Source organism: Ostrinia nubilalis, chromosome Z (assembly GCF_963855985.1).
Source record: "Ostrinia nubilalis chromosome Z, ilOstNubi1.1, whole genome shotgun sequence".
In the NCBI taxonomy this organism is placed as follows: Eukaryota; Metazoa; Arthropoda; class Insecta; order Lepidoptera; family Crambidae; genus Ostrinia; species Ostrinia nubilalis.
The window spans coordinates 17,052,526-17,070,025 of record NC_087119.1 but is presented as its reverse complement, the minus strand read 5'-3'; the positions used below and the strand labels follow the sequence as shown (position 1 = coordinate 17,070,025).

The window sequence follows — 17,500 nt, the reverse complement described above, 5'->3', positions numbered from 1 at the left end:
AATTCTTGATAGTAGGATGATCTGAGATTTTTTTTTTGGTATGTCTTTATTTAAGATGCCCTTAATATTTAGCCTTTCTGCAATTGTTTGTACGCACTTTCTCTTGCATCTCGATTTCTATACAACTTACTAATCACATTCCATAAGCAATCGTAATCTTGATAGATTTCCACAAGTTTTAACATTTGCGAATCCGATAAGCGATCAGCCATTTTGAACAGTGTCCTTCTAATCCAACAAGCACACGTATGAAATATTTGACTCAAGACCCGCAAGCAAGCTGTATATCGACTGATAAATTTCATTGGTCGATAGCACGGTCGGTATAATGCATGCGGGGAATCCCCGCAGGCGTTGTACCGAACGCGTATCGACTTGCAACTTTCATTGGTCGTTCTCGCATGCAGGAAGTCCCCGCATGCTGTATACCGAACGAGTTATTGACTAATGAAAATGCGCCATTATTTTAAGTAATTTTTAAAGTTTCATCATCATTTCAGCCATAGGACGTCCACTGCTGAACATAGGCCTCCCCCAATGCTTTCCATGTTGCTCGATTGGTAGAGGCCTGCGTCCAGCGCTTCCCTGCTACCTTTATGATGTCATCGGTCAACCTTGTGGGTGGACGTTTAAAGTTTAGTTTTTAAGTAATTTTCAGTTTTTTGTAAATGCGTTAAGGAGTTGTAGCTACCTACCATCACCAGTTCATCGTGATGAGATGATGACTATCTGATGCAAACACTTGAATAACTTTAGAAACTGATTTGGTGACAATGGGGACACCTCAACAAGAAAATAATTTTGAAAATCGGTCCACAATTGACAGAGTAATCGGTGAACATACATAGGAGAAGAAAACATACATAGAAGAAGAAAACATACATACAATCGAACATAGAACCTCCTCCTTTTTTGAAGTCTGTGAAAAAGGTCATTGTTTAAAGCAAGAAATGAGTTTTTGGAGGTCAAATCAACGTCTTTCAATACACTAAAAAACGTCGAAATATCAAAAATATTAAGACAGCAATTTATAATTTGAGAGGTTGGGAATGATAATTTTTATTATTCGGTACCAACTACGCAACAAGAATAATATTACAAATTAAAAATGATGACAAAATGTTCTTTGGTGATGGTAACGATTGGTATAGATTGTTGTACTTGTATTTTGTGATGTGTACCATTTGTCACTAAACCATTGTAACCATGGTGCTATGTACATTTTGACACTGGGACATTCTGACGTTCTTACTTTTTGCCACACTAACAGCCTAGCCGGGCCGTACTTATGGACATTTTGACCCCTGCACATTCCAACCGTCGAGCAGTTGTTTTTTCGTATTGACTACCCACTCCCAGAATCATAAAACTGTATCAATGTATCCCAACTGGTTGGATACTCTTTAATAATGACATAGTTTTATGATCATTCAACTTGGGAAATACCAGGTTTAAAAGTAACAACAACATCCATGTGAGGTATTTTTCCTCAGAGCGGCACAAAAATTAAACAATACTTATTGCAGAAAACGCAGAAAACCCAACATAATGCAAGTGTATCAAATCCAAAATATGTACACTCGCGAGCAAAACTATGGAATCACTTACATGAAGTTGTTTCCACGCGATCTTGTGTACTAACGAATTTGTTAGTAACAAAAAAGTGGCACCATTTTAAAGATTAAACTTTTATCTTTAAATTGATACCAAATTCATTTAAATCACACCAGTATTTAAAAAGATATCCCGGCTGATGTGAAGAAGTAACGAAAAAGACATGTATCAACTGTTTGATACGTCGCGAGTTGCGGCCTATTTACCCCTATAAAAGCACGCGTTTTCGGATTTTTGCTTTCACACGTTGATTCATACACATCTCCGCTTCTTTTGACACTTTACCTGGGATTCTACACCTTCAAAAGCAGCACAAATCGTTGCACTATTGCAAGAAGGGCTCAGCCAGCGGGCTGTCGCACGTCAGCGCCACATAAGCCAGTCCTGGGTTTCGAAAGTTTTAAGACGCTTTCGGGAGACTGGTGGCTTTATCTTGAGACAAAGTTCTGAATAGCGCCGATGCACATCGCAGAGGGAAGACCGGTTTTTCATGTCAACCACTCTATGAAATCGTCATTTGACTGGAATCGACGTCCAGCAAGAGCTCAGAAATGTTCGTAGGATAACTGTTAGCGAGTGGACAGTTTGTCTAAGATATAAGCAATAGAATTTGACTCCAAAAAGGCCTGCCACAGGCTCGAAACTGACGGCAGGTCACCGATAAGCACGCTTTCAATTTGCTCGTACACATCTCGATGGGAAGTCTAGTAATGGAGGCGAGTTCTGTTCTCCGATGAATGCAAACTGTGTTTGCAGTGCAGCAGTCGAAGAGGTCGGGTTTAAAGGCGGCCTGGGGAGCGATTTGTGCAGTGCTTGTTCGCTGAAACAGTGGCTTATGGGGGTGGCTTGCTCGACTTCCCATCGAGATGTGTACGAGCAAATTGAAAGCGTGCTTATCGGTGACCTGCCGTCAGTTTCGAGCCTGTGGCCGGCCTTTTTGGAGTCAAATTCTATTGCTTATATCTTAGACAAACTGTCCACTCGCTAACAGCTATCCTACGAACATTTCTGAGCTCTTGCTGGAGGTCGAATCCAGTCAAATGACGATTTCACAGAGAGGTTGACATGAAAAAACGGTATTCCCTCTGCGATGTGCACCGGCGCTGTTCAGAACTTGGTCTCGGGATAAAGCCACCCAGTCTCCCAAAAGCGTCTTAAAACTTTCGAAACCCAGGACTGGCTTATGTGGCGCTGACGTGCGACAGCCCGCTGGCTGAGCCCTTCTTGTAATAGTGCAACGATTTGTGCTGCTTCTGAAGGTGTAGAATCCCATGTAAAGTGTCAAAAGAAGCGGAGATGTGTATGAATCAACGTGTGAAAGCAAAAATCCGAAAACGCGTGCTTTTATAGGGGATAAATAGGCCGCAACTCGCGACGTATTAAACAGTTGATACATGTCTTTTTCGTTACTTCTTCACATCAGCCGGGATATCTTTTTAAATACTGGTGTGATTTAAATGAATTTGGTATCAATTTAAAGATAAAAGTTTAATCTTTAAAATGGTGCCACTTTTTTTGTTACTAACAAATTCGTTAGTACACAAGATCGCGTGGAAACAACTTCATGTAAGTGATTCCATACTTTTGCTCGCGAGTGTAGTATGAGTACTTAGCGATAGTCTCAATATAGTAAACAATCTCATACAAAGAAATGAAGGTTGAACTAATGTTGAACATTCTTTTATTTATCTGAGATCTTGTTTAATGGCCAAGATTCCTTAAAGCTTGCAAAAAAGTCGCGTATGGACAAATCATAAAACTTTGTCATTAGAGGGTATCCAAACTGTTTTGACCCTCTAATGACATAGTAGTTTTATAATTATACAACTTGGGAAATACCACCTTAAAAAAGTAACAACAACATGCAAGCAGGGTGGAAAAAAAGATTTTATTTATTTTAATAAAAAAATAAAAAATCATTTTTTTAATCATGATTTTACTGTCATAGATATTTTTTTATTAATTTAGCGATCATTGCCTTAGTTTTTCTTGCGAAAAGCATTTTTATTTACGATAATTTCGATAGAATTGACAACGCCAATTAAAATGTCACATCGACCGAAAAAAGGGTTTGGAAGTTATGTCAAGTCAGTCCATGATTGTTATTATTTTTATTTAATTATTCTGAATTCTCTCGTAACGAATATTACTATTCAAGTAACTAACATAAATAACTTTCAGAACATGAGTGCTGCTGGTAGAAAAAAAAACCCTATTTGGGACAGATATCACAGAATAATAATAAGTACTACGTACAGAAGTTTTACTTCGCGAAGGTACTTAAAAAAATGTATGCTCAATGTCATTAAAAATATGGTGTAATTTAGCCTGTCTCAAGAGTCAAGCACCATTTTGTTGACAAGCGTCAGTGATCGGCACTGCGCCGAAGCTATAGGGCTGACTTCGGTAAAATCACAGATTAGAGAGTAGGTAAAATGATGTGACGTGAGGTGCCAAACTGCGGAAAATGGCGGAGGAAATACATGATTTAGCATGAATTATCATGAATAATATTAACTACTTATTTACCTCTCAGTGTCTTAAGGCAAATTAAAAAAGTACATTCTATATTTTTATTATTATTTAGGCAGTTAAATACTGCACAGTATTTAGTACACCATTTTCTTTATTTTCTTCCATCATACACAAGAATACGCGTGCGTGAGTCAATGTTCGCTCGTATGTGAGGCCTTGTCGAATAGTATCCTGTAGGTGGGCCATCGTGCGTGTTTTGTTTTCGATGTAAACTCGCGGAGATGAACAGGCCTGCAGATATCTCGAAATTTCCAACGCCATGAAAGATAAAACTGGATGCAGAGCCCAGTGCAAGTAATGTGGAAAAGAAATGCAAGGGTTGGTACAGAGAATGAAAGAGCATCAGAAAAACTGTATAAATGAAGAAGGTTAAAGACTTCAAAATTAATTCGATTTCCTTTCAATAATGTTTGAGTTTTTCAACCACAAGTTTAACAACTACAACTCTTTTGTTTTTCAGTATTTTAATTAGAGATGAAACGGATATCCGGTAACTATCCGGTAGGCCGGATATCCGGCCTAAATTTACTATCCGGCCGGATACCGGATAGTAACTCACTATCCGGCCGGATACCGGATATTAAAAAACTACGACAATTTCCTATTAATAAAATGAAATACATTATTCTTTGAGGTATTTACAATAAAATGGCTTATAATAATGACGGCTTTTATTTAAAGTCCAAAAAGTTACAAAAAAGCCATATTAAGGCTTTTCAAAAAACTTATTTCTTTTTCTGGGCTATTCACTCTAATGACGAATACATAAATAGTAAATATCTGTTAATGTTGAAATATTGCCAAATAAAAAGGCGATCTTTTTTTCACTGATGTTCTGATGACATGATGCATGCAGTTTAGTCAGATTAGTCAGCAAGTGAACTAATTTAATTTTCGCTATTCAATCACACACTCACGATAGCAACCGAAATCGCCCAAATTGATCTGCCCCCTAGACAAGTGGCAAAATCTGACATTCTATTCGGATGGATTCGATTTTCGAAAAGTGTGACTAGTCTAGTCTACTAATAGACCCACTAATCGCGTTTGAAGCACCTGTGCGGCGCTAAACTCGTCACGACATGCAACGAGACAATGCCTGCTAAGGCTGCGGCTTCATTAGAGACAATTCCCGATTTTAATAAAGTTCCCATAAGCTACATTAAACACAAAAATAAAATAATATCAGAACAGGAATCCAAAAAACTCTACACCAGATAATCGCGCGTACACTAAATCCTGGCTCCCTTTGTATGAAAATCTTATCGAGTTCATATCACATACCAAACCCTCCTTTTCTATTACTCAGTTACTCACAAACCACGGATACCATGAAGAATACCTCCACAGATTCAAGATTACGGACAATGACACATGTCCCTGTGATAATATAACCATCCAATCAATGTTGCATCTCGTTCAGGACTGCCCAAGATTTCAATCAACAAGACTTAGCCATAATATAGTTTGCCAAAGGATGATGGGCACAAAATGTATGGAAAGTGGTACCCGCTCCAATAGCCATAACCAATATATATTTCAAAAGGCCTTTAGATGTAGGAAAATGTCTGCTATGGGGCCAGTTCTAATTCACGTTTTGAAAGCAGTAATTCCACTAAGTATTATATGAAAGTATAACACAATCATCCATGTATACGAGTATGTACTATGACCAGAATCTATTAATATAACTAAAATAAACATTCAAAAGGAAAGGATTGTACCTTCGATGAACTACCCAAGCTATTAGCCCTTTATTCGCTTTCATCATCATCATCATGATCATTTTAGCCATAGAACGTCTAGTTGAACATAGGCCTCCCCCAGTGATTTCCACAATGGCCGGTTGGTAGCGGCCTGCATCCAGCGCCTTCCCGCTACCTTTATGAGGTCGTCGGTCCATCTTGTGGGTGGACTTATTGGGTCTTGTGGGTTTATTCGCTTTAGCAACCCATAATAAAACCCTTAAGAAGTAATAAAACTCTAACCCCTTTATTAATAAAAGTTACACCCTAGTTGAACTCTGGCTTAAATTGTCATTTGGTATGGAAATGTCATTTTAATCCAAGGTTTCTCCTAGGTGTAACTTTTTATTAATAAGGGGGTAGTAGTTCTTAAAAAAAAAAAATATTTCACAATTATCCCTATCAATAATTATAGAGTTAAGGAAGGATGCTGGAGCAGTAAACACTTCATGCCTCGCACAACCTAAGTACCATACTATGGACACGTATGAGACTTAGGTTACACAAAAAGTAATGTTTATCTTCGAACGCAACCAGATCTGAGGCTGGTGGCCATAGTAAATGTTGTTCGTCTTGGTAAGACCTTTCAAATGACACTACAAACATAACTATTGGAGCCGGGTACTATTTTGCTAAAAAGTATGTTTATCTTCGAACACAACCAGATCTGAGGCTGGTGGCCATAGTAAAAGTTGTTCGTCTTGGTAAGACCTTTCAAACGACACTAGAAGCATATCTATTGGAGCCGGGTACCATTTTGCCCATTGTCCTTTACAACATCGTCCCATTCAATTTCCAACAAATTATAACCAAGCAAGATTCCATAACAACATTTACCACCCACATTGAAAACATAGTTAGCAACCTAAAATCTTTCAACAATTAAAATTCTAAATCACGTAGGAGAGAGCAACGCGTAAACCGATAGCGCCGCGCTCTCTCTGAAATTCAAAATGCCCAAATTAAAAAAAAAGAATGGGCCAATTATCCGGCCGCCGGATATCCGGCTATCCGGCCTAGCAGCTGGCCGGATATCAGATACAAACAACTATCCGTTTGATCTCTAATATTTTTAATAGTGAGGAAGTTAGTTTTTAGGACTTACTTAAAGTATTTTCATTTGATTTAGTAATTCTTTGCAGAAACTGCAGACGCTGCTATTAATCAACCAATGGCAAGTACAAGTAGCGCAAGTACATCTTCAGTTGAACCAAGCACAAGCAGCTCGAATCCTAATACCTCATTTGGTAGGAAACGATTTGGTCTTCATCACTGATTTCAAGTTTTTTACTAGCACTACGGCCACTCAAAAAAACAAAATCGATAAACATAGCAAAAGCAATATCTGCTACCAATGGAGAAGTTTCCATTTTTTTTCTATTAATAAAACTTGAAAATATAAGTAAAACCAATAATATTAGTGAAAGAATATTGAAAATATATCTCTACAAATAAAGAAGTTACAAGTATTTCGCGCTCTTTGAACAGTGGCTTCATGCCATTCATTTTTAGTACAAACAGTGAATCACCCCTGTGTCCAGTGCTGTTGACAGATCCATTTTTTTCATATATTTAGTAGTTCTTAATTTTTCAGCCAGGGTCACTCAAGATTCTTTCTTAGTAAAAATGTGTAACCTTTTTTGACATATCCAAGACCTGACCATACACAAAGAAGACTTTGACATTATCTTATTTACAATGCAAATGGGTGAAGAACACACGTGCGTGCGTCAATGCTCGCTCGTGATTGTCCTGTCGATTAGATATCTCGTGAGATGTACAGGCCTGATCATACGACCAATCGAGACTTTTACAAAATATAGCTCAAGATGAGCCACGAGTGAACATCGATCAGAAAAAGCATTCACTACATTACTATCATCAATTGATAACAATTTAACAATGAAGGAAAAATATTTTGCCTTGATGCCCCAGGAGGTACAGGAAAAATATGTTTAATCAATTTGCTTTTAACTAAAGTCAGAACTACCGGAAAAATTGCATTAGCTGATTAGCTGTCGCGTCATCCGGCATAGCAGCTACGCTTTAGAATTTTACACGCACAATTTTCAAGCTCCCGCTGAGATTCGCCACCGACGATAATAACAGCGTCTGTAGCGTTTCTAAACAGATCAATACAGGAAAATTAATGCGTGACTGCTTATTTATAGTCTGGGACGAAGCAACCATGTCAAACAAGACGTCTGTGGAAGCACTAGCTAGAACAATGCGCGATTTGCGCGGCAAAAATTCACCTATGGGTGGATGCACAATTCTGTTCTCGGGAGACTTTAGTCAAATCCTACCAGTTGTGACTCAAGAAGAGATCCAACTTTTGACCACACATGAATAAATTAGAGCTTAAAACTAACGAGTTTCATTGTCTTCACATGCAAACAGGCTTTTTTCAGAGATGTTGCTTAAAGTTGGCAATGGAGAGTTAACATTAAGTGAAGGAAGGATTAACCTAGAAATCCTTTGTGTTTTGATAGACCACATTCAAGAGTTGATCAACAATGTCTATCCCGACATTGATAACATAAGTTATAAGACTATATCTTGGTTTAAAGAAAGAGCGATTCTATCACCAACTAACGAACAAGTCGATATTATTATGGTATTAACTTGATTCTTTCAAAGATTGATGCGCCGACGCAAATATACTACTCGGTCAATACCGTTCTCGATTTGGAAGAAGCTGTTAATTTTCCTACAGAATTTCTTAATTCTTTGAATCCTTCCGGACTCCTTCCTCATAAAATGGTGTTAAAAGTAGATTGCCCTGTTATTTTGTTAAGAAACCTGAATCCACCTAAACTTTGCAATGGCACGCGTTTGCTGGTAAAATCAGGCCTGTTCATCTTCGCGAGTTTGCATCGAAAACAAAACACGCGCGACTACACCTCCTGAGATATCTAATCAACATGACAGGACAATCACGAGCGAGCATTGACGCACGCACGTGTATTCTTCACCCTTTTGCATTGTAAAGACAATAAACTATGTATGTAAAAACGGTGGAGTAATTAATACTGTGCAGTATTTTAACTGCCTGAATAATAATAGAAACAAAATATAATTCATGCTTATTCATGTATTTCCTCCGCCATTTTCCGCAGTTTGGCACCTCAAGTCACAAATCACTTTACCGAAGTCAGCCCTATGGCTTCGGCGCAATACCGATCACTGACGTTTGTCAACAAAATAGTGCTCGACTCTTGAGACAAGCTAAATTACACCATATTGTTAACGACATTGAGCGGTTTTTTTTTAATACCTTCGCGAAGAAAACCTTCTGTACGTACTACTTATTACACAAGTCAACAAAAAAAAACTTTTTTTTTGAGTTTGTTATTTAATTGATATTTTCTTATTGTCTACATCTAAAAGTACCCAGAGGCTCTATGCATACCAAATAAAGTTTGCTTTTGTGCATTTTACAATGAAAAAGTTAAAGCTAGTAATTTTCGTCGGTCCAGAAATTAAAAAAATAATGGCCAGTGAGGAATTCCCCGAGTTACTGAACGCCCACGAAAAACAATCGTGGCTCAGTCTTAAAGCAGTAATCAATGGATTTCTTGGCAATAAAAAAGCTGCAAACTATAAAGATCTAATTTCTAATATGCTTAATAAGTATTTTCAAACTCATGGGTTGCAGAATATCCCTTAAAATACATATGCTAGATGCTCACTTAGAAGAGTTTAAATATAACTTAGGGGCATATTCAGAAAAGCAAGGAGAACGGTTTCATCAAGATGTGATGATATCAAGGACAATAATAATGAAAACATGATGGGTGACTACATTTGGAGTCTAATACGTGAAAGTTCCTACATACACAGAAGAAAAACAAAAAATCTTCATTTTTAAAGCTTCCTTCTGTTTCATTTTAAGTATTTTGACGTTTATCTTTATTGTTCTTTGTAAATAAAAGTGATTAACACCTAAATTAAAATTCTATCTCTTGCTTTCGCATTCGATTGAATTAGAATTATAAGATTTTCTTAAAATTTGAAATTTCGTTCTAGTTGCTACAAAAGCAAACTTTATTAGATAGAAGTATTTTTTCCTAGTTCAGTTAGATAAAATTAATCAAAATCAGCACTACAGAACTCAGACTCAAAAATCGTGTTTACTTGTATATTCTGTGGTAAAACCCTGAAAACCTTCATAAAAGAGTGCACAATACTCACCGGATGTGGTATCGGAGAAGATGTATTGATTCCCCAAATTCCTTTAATACCTTCAGATTTACAATTCCAATTTAAACGTTTACAATTTCCGTTAAAGACTTCTTTTTCAATTACCTTTAACAAATCTCAGGGCCATACCAGACATACATTCAAGGTTGCGGGCTTAGACTTGAACGTTGATAATTAATTGTAGAGTCGGATTATGATTAATGTGACTGAATACCAAATATTAAAATTATGTACCAAACCAAATAGGTATCTAAATTATGTACCTAGTTTATGATGGTACACACAAAAAAAAACTATCAAGGTATTAACACTGTTTTCGAACACTACAGTTGGTTGATATGTATGCACTCCCAGCGTATAATTAATTCCGTTATCGGATATCGATTCAAATCAGTGATGTTTATTTTAAAAAAATCATGCAATAAAAATTGCGATTTAAATCACGCAACCCTGATCCGATCCAAGATAGTTTAGGTACCTAGCGATAGTTCTCAATATAGTAAACAGTCCTAGACAAATAAATGAAGGTTGAAGTAATTTTGAACATTCTTTCATTTGTCTGAGATCTTGGTTTATTGATTGATCCCTTAAAATTTTCTAAAAAGTCGCGTATCGACAGATCATAAAAACTGTATCAATAGAAGGTATCCCAACTGGTTAGATACTCTCTAATGACATAGTTTTATGCTCATTCAACTTGAGAAATACCAGGCCAAAAAGTAACAACAACATCCATGTGAGGTACGTTTCCTCAGAAATCATTCATATTGAATGAATTTTGATTGGTTATTCAAAACATTTCTCCGCTTCGCTTCACTTTGTTCCCAATATAGTCAATAATCTCAGATAAAAGAAGTTTTAACTAATTTTATTTGTCTCAAGTCGTGACTTAATAGCCAATATCCCTTAAAACTTTCAATACATGAGCCATGAACAAACACCCTAATCGGTACAGATCATTTTAGACGATTTTCGCTTATTTATTACTACTTCTTTTGAGTAACAAGAACAGTAAAGTACACACCTAGTAGGGGAGATCAGTGTCCACTACAATATCCAACAATCCCGTATTATAACTACAACATGGAAAATACCAGGTGAAAACCAACATCAATGTGAAGTTTATTTCCTCAGAGGGGCACAAAACTTGAACAAAAATTGCAGAAAACCCAACATAGTGTAAATCCTACTATAATATTATAAATGCGAGTTTGTATGGATGTCTGGATGTCAACATGTTTGTTACTCTTTCACGCAAAAACTACAGAACGGATTTCAACGTAACTTCACAGTATTATTGTTTATAACCCAGAATAACAGTGTTTACTGTCAGGACCTAGCTTCGATTCCGCGCTATATTATGCCACAAGACTGGAGTCAGGATTGGGAAAGTTCTACCCAACACAAAGGTAAATTTTTTCACCAACTTCAACCAAGTGTCTCTCTGAAGCCTTGGTTCTCAAAATTCCGTTTAAGCAAGGATATCACTTCCACTCTATCCCGTTTACGTTTTGGTCATTGCTCTATTCCAGCGCATTTGGCAAAACTTCATATTTTAGATTCCTCAATTTGTGATTGTGGCCTGGAGGAAGGTAGTATAGAACATATTCTATTTAACTGTACTCTATATAATTCTCTGCCCCTACATAGCATGTTAATCAAAAACAAAGCCCCCCTTCCTTACAATCTTTCATCCATTTTAAGTATTAGTACTAATAAAAAATATGTACATTCCCTTGTTAAATTCATTAAGCATCACTTTATAAAACTTTAAACTTATATTTTATATATTAAATTTATGTATTTTATACGACCTCAACCGCACCTAATATCCCAAGCCCAAGCCCAAGTCCCATCCCACTTGGTCCCTCTTCTTAACTCGTCCCACACTCACATGAAAATGGCACAAATCAAGTCGGCCTCGACGAGTATTGCCAAGAACAAAAACGATGAAGAACCCAGAATAACATATAGGCTATAATTTATGACGATATGTGACAAACCAAATTGCAATAATTATATAAGATGTGAAAAATATTTACAAAAAATCGCCATCTATAAACATTGCTTTTGACGTTCGAAAATATTCATGCGGAAGACGAAGCCGTGCAACGCCATCTATCAAGCGCTGTTCGTAATTAATATTCAAATTTTATTAAATAAAGAATTTTTATGTATTTGAATCACAGTGTACCATTGGTTGAAACGGGAAAAAACGGGATCCACGCGTACGAAGTCGCGGGCGGCCGCTAGTGTGTATATAAATCCAATCCAACAGTTTATGTACCACCGACAACAGTGTTAACTATCCATTGCCTGTCATGTCGTCTCGTTCTATTGCAAAGAATCATCATTTGATGAGAGCGAGAGCAAAAACGGAAATGGATAGTTAACAGTGTGGCCGTGTGTACTTAGCGATAGATCTCAATGTAGTAAACAATCTAAGACAAATAAAAAAGGTTTGTCTGACATCTTTGCTTAAAAGCCAATATCCTTTAAAACTTTCAAACCAAATTAATACCTGACAAAATAAGTAATAAGTAAATATAAATCATCATAAATTGATAAGATGATTTATATTTACTTATTTATTACTTCTTTTGAGTAGTAAAAACGACCTACGACTTACATTTTTCAATGTATACTACATTGAAGCACTGTTAATTTTACCCTGACCATTCATTGCGAAGAAAACTAATAACGTAGCATTGGTAAGTATCGAAACGAAACCTAAAAAAAACTGGAAAACTTAGAAATCACAAAATATTCCAAGTTACAAGATAAACACAACAAATTCCAAGAACCTATGTTTTCAAAAGAGAGAATGTTAACGCCATCTATCGGCCATCTATCAGCGCACAGAATACGTCTGAAGTTGTATACGAGCAAGGAGCCTCACTCGACTACCAGCAAGATCACACGAACGAACAACGGTTGTAAATTCATCTTAAAAGTAATCATTTCTTCAGTCAGCGTTCTTCATTCAATTAAAATTCGAAACAGAGAAATAAACATGAAGATGAGAATAAGACAATCAAATGGATAGGAAATCAAACTAAAGAACTCCTACAAGCCAGTTAATTTTACCGTACCAATAAAATAACCAACGAAACAAAAAAACACATTGCCAAGTAGCAGAATAGACAAAAAAAAATGCATCGCATATTCGCATACAACAGAGAAAAAGCATACCACAGCTGTTTATATTCCTAGTTTCAATATTTCTTTTCATAGAGAATTTCATAGCAAATAGTAGAACAATATAGTCTCCTACATAACAGTTAGTGAACACATACAGGAATGTTGGATATTGTAGCAGAGACTAAGAATTCCCCACAAGTACTGTTTTTCTTGAAAGAAATCTTCCACGGACTGTAAACTCATACTTAATTCCTTATCATCATAATATCAGGTACATGCGCTCCATCGCAGAACCCAGCCCAAATGGCTGTCGGTTCCCTGCCTATTGGCACTACATTCGTCGGAGATTTTATTTGTTTATAGATCTCTTCATTTAGAGGAATAGAGATCTGTAAACATCAGCCAAACGGACGCGATCTGATCGCCGATCGCCGCGACCAATGACAGGACGCGTTAATGTGAACCCATCGAAATCTGATCGCCATCGCCGTCGCCATAGCGCACGCGTTGGTTTTTTCGAAGCTTAAACGAACTAAAGTTAAGCTCGCTATTTAATAATATTATTATTTAAATTTACCTTTAAAAACTGAAGAGGAATACCACAGTCTCGATTCATTGCATCCAAAATATCCCTTACTTGATAACAAACTGCTTCCAGTGCCGCTTTAATGATGTGATTAGAATTAGTGTCTTCAGTAATTCCGCAAATCACACTGAAATACAAATTATTTATCTCTCAGTTATCTCTAGCATAATAATGTAGGTATGTATTTAAATAATAAAAGTAGCAAACAAAAGAAATAATAGGCTATTAAAACCGACACCAGATAGTCTCGACCTTTCTAGTAATAAAATATGTAGTAAACAGAATGTCAAACTATCAAGCTGTAACCTTTGATTAAGCGAAAGACAAAGATTACACTCTAAGGCTAGTTTCCACCAAGGAGGAGCGGTGCGGAGATGAGAGATGTGCGGCTAAGCACGCAGGCTATTTCCACTAAAGCGGAGCGGAGACGAGAGTTGTGTGAGCTGTGCGTAGCAGTCTATTACTATCTATGAAACACCGCACCGCTCCGCACATCTCCGCTCCTTTCCGCAGCACTACGCGCCGCGCCGTCGCCGCTGTCAAATTCTATAGAAAAATAATCATTGCGCCCGACACTTCTCTGCTCTTCTCCGCGCGATCCATTTACCCCGAAGCGGGACGGAGTGGAGATGTTGATGTGCAAATATTGGAATCTGATTGGCTATTCCTAAAACTTCTCTGCTCCGCTCCGCACCGACCCGCCTTGGTGGAAACCGGCCTAATAAATAAATGTAAATGTGGTGGTGGTGTGGTAGATTGATGTGGAGTTTTATCACATTTCATCGTATTAACAGCATTTCTTATGTGTTAAGGGCAACTTCAAATCACTATACAAAAGACATTAGATGCCACGGTGTTTAACTTGATATGTTGTCTTCTGTATAGTCAGCATCAAATAGTTAGTAACGCCCAAAGTAGCCAAAAGTATTCTTTGCAATTGGAATAAGGTTCAACTTTTTGGTCAGTTTGGGTTATACTTATTACTATTTGACAACACTATGATACTTGAATCTGCTGCTTTGAAACAACCACACTGCCGTCTGCTATTTGAAGGCGCCCTAAGTGAACGACTTGCTTACCCTCTCGCATCCTGACGCCAATAAGGTGCATACAATCCACTGAAAGCTGGTACAAATACCACACTACCATTAACTGTAGCCTTTTCCGCAATAGCTTGTGAATCTCTGGCACTCTCCAAAAGCCCTAAGTTATCTTTCAGCCAACCTAATGCAGCTCCGGCAATGGCTACCTAAAAGTAAATTAAATCAAGTAAAAGTTAGCGGACTCAGTTGGTGGGCATTATTTTATTTAGAGGTAGGCAGTCTATAGTTCATTCGCTTTAAGAAAATGGTAATAATTAAGTATTGTACCAATACAAAATTCTTACTAAGCAGTATTTTAAAATATTAAGTTAAATTGAATGTTATTTGCAACACAAAGCAGTTGCCTACTCATCTGTTCACATCATGTAAGACGCATCCTTACCGAAAGCCTTACTTTATCCGGTCGCTAAGCTGAGAGATAATATGTTACGACTTTTTTATCGCGAATAATGTACTAAAGTTACGAACTTTGTGGAAAATTTTCTTCGTAACAGAACTTTCTAGATATGTATTTTTATTGTTGTTATTTAAATAATACTTACAGATCCTTCCAAGGCATAATGTGGTGGGTTTTTACTTCCCAATTGATATGCAACAGTAGTTAACAACCCTCTACTGGAGTTTACTCTGATTTCTCCCGTGTTGTAAAGTACAAAACAACCAGTGCCATATGTTGCTTTGGCTTGACCCTTCTGTAGGCACATTTGTCCAACTAAAGCAGCTTGTTGGTCTCCGAGACAGCCAGAAATGGGAACATCTTTCAAAGGTCCTTCCGGTATGTACCCATACACCTGAAACACATTTTATGAAAATATCAAGACTTAGTCCATTTATGATCAGTGTCAGCTGATACACTGAGTTAAAACAACAATAACAACAACAAGTAATAAACAACTTATGTAAGCCAGTGAGATCATATTACTTTACAGCATAGTGAATCACAAAGGACACTATGATGTAGCTTAGGCATCAGGCTAAAGAGAGAAAGGAAAAGTGTAAATACCTCTGAGCTTGATTTGATTTTAGGTAAAACTGATTTAGGCACTTCAAAGAACTTCAACAACAATGGATCCCATTCCAAAGTTTCTATGTTCATTAACATAGTTCTTGAAGCATTAGTGACATCTGTAACATGTTTTCCTCCATTTGGGCCACCTGGAATTGTTTATTTTACACATTTTAATTAATTATACATTTTCATCAGAAAAACATTATTGTGTTCATGTTGATAGATAGCTATTAAAATTTCTTAGCAATTAGTCACTTCTCAAAATAAATAACAAATAACATTAAACAATCGAACTGCCTAAGGCGGGAATCGAACTCACGACTTTTTGCTTGTCAGGCGAATGTTGATAAATCTTTAGTAAGTTACCTGTCAAATTCCAAATTACCCAAGTGTCAACAGTTCCAAAACAGCATGTACCCTTTTTCATGGAATTTTTAACAGCATCCACATTATCACTCAGCCATCTCAATTTTACAGCACTAAAATATGGGGACATAGGCAATCCACAAAGTGGCTGTAACAAATAAAAACATTTTTAAATAGTTTTCATTCCTTAAAAATCTTCAAAATATTTTATGATTTTATTAAATGTTTCTTCTGGCAATGAAATACTAAATAGCCATTCTTCTCAAGGTGCGTAATAAGTCAATGTGAAACTAATTTAACTATATCAGATTATAAGCTGACGGAATTCACAATTTTACAGTAACACATATACCAAACACTTCCAAACGATGGCAAACATCAGAATTATACAAGATAAAATTAGGCCTAGTTTCACGTTAATCATATAAATATTGCCTCATAATAAGTAACTGGTGATAACTTTAATACAGGATATTAAATGATAATTGCCTCAGAATTATAAATGATAATTCTGAACATTAATAGTAAGCTAACAAATAGATAAGCAGTCTTGTATATGACACATACATACAAGGTTATTGGATATCCTAGAATGATATTTAATATCAGCTATAAAATGAAGTTATTCTTAACTTAGTAAAATTACTCACTGTTAGATAACTCTTATTTCTTGTCTTATTTGGCACGGTATCGAGAAGTTTATCGATGGTTGATTTGGTCCTCATATCCAACCAAACAATGGCATTATGTAATGGCACACCGGTGTTTCTGTCCCACACTATGGTAGTTTCTCGTTGGTTGGTGACACCCACCGCTATTATGTCCTAAGAAATTAATATACATATAAACTTCAATATGAAAAAGTACATTGCCAAGCTCGAAACACAAATATACAAAATGTTGATATAGCGCATTGTTGCTTCATAGTAGTGACTTATGCTTAATGATAAATGTCATGGATAATATTTAGCTGCTGTAGTACTATCAGAAAGAAAGAAAGAAAGAAAATACATTTATTTGGCACACTAGAATAACAAATTACAGAAATTAATACTTTATTAATACAATAAAAAGGCCTTTGTCCAGCAGTGGACGTCTTTCGGCTGAAATGAATGAATGATGGAACGAACAATAAAAAAAAATATCAGCAACCATGATTCAATAAGTCGCTGCATAAACTTGAAAATTCGCATATTTG

General features: G+C 36.6%; 1 protein-coding gene across 1 annotated transcript in view; it reads right to left on the bottom strand.

Annotated features, from left to right (window-relative positions):
* LOC135086618 (glycerol kinase 3) overlaps positions 1 to 17,500 on the bottom strand; it is a 43,771-nt gene that overhangs the window by 25,494 nt on the left and 777 nt on the right. Inside the window, exons 2-7 of the mRNA XM_063981367.1 lie at positions 16,953 to 17,126; positions 16,303 to 16,450; positions 15,931 to 16,082; positions 15,470 to 15,718; positions 14,904 to 15,073; positions 13,816 to 13,951 (exon numbers count right to left, since the gene is read on the bottom strand). Coding sequence (XP_063837437.1) covers positions 13,816 to 13,951; positions 14,904 to 15,073; positions 15,470 to 15,718; positions 15,931 to 16,082; positions 16,303 to 16,450; positions 16,953 to 17,126 — 1,029 coding nt within the window. The remainder of the gene's footprint in view (positions 1 to 13,815; positions 13,952 to 14,903; positions 15,074 to 15,469; positions 15,719 to 15,930; positions 16,083 to 16,302; positions 16,451 to 16,952; positions 17,127 to 17,500) is intronic.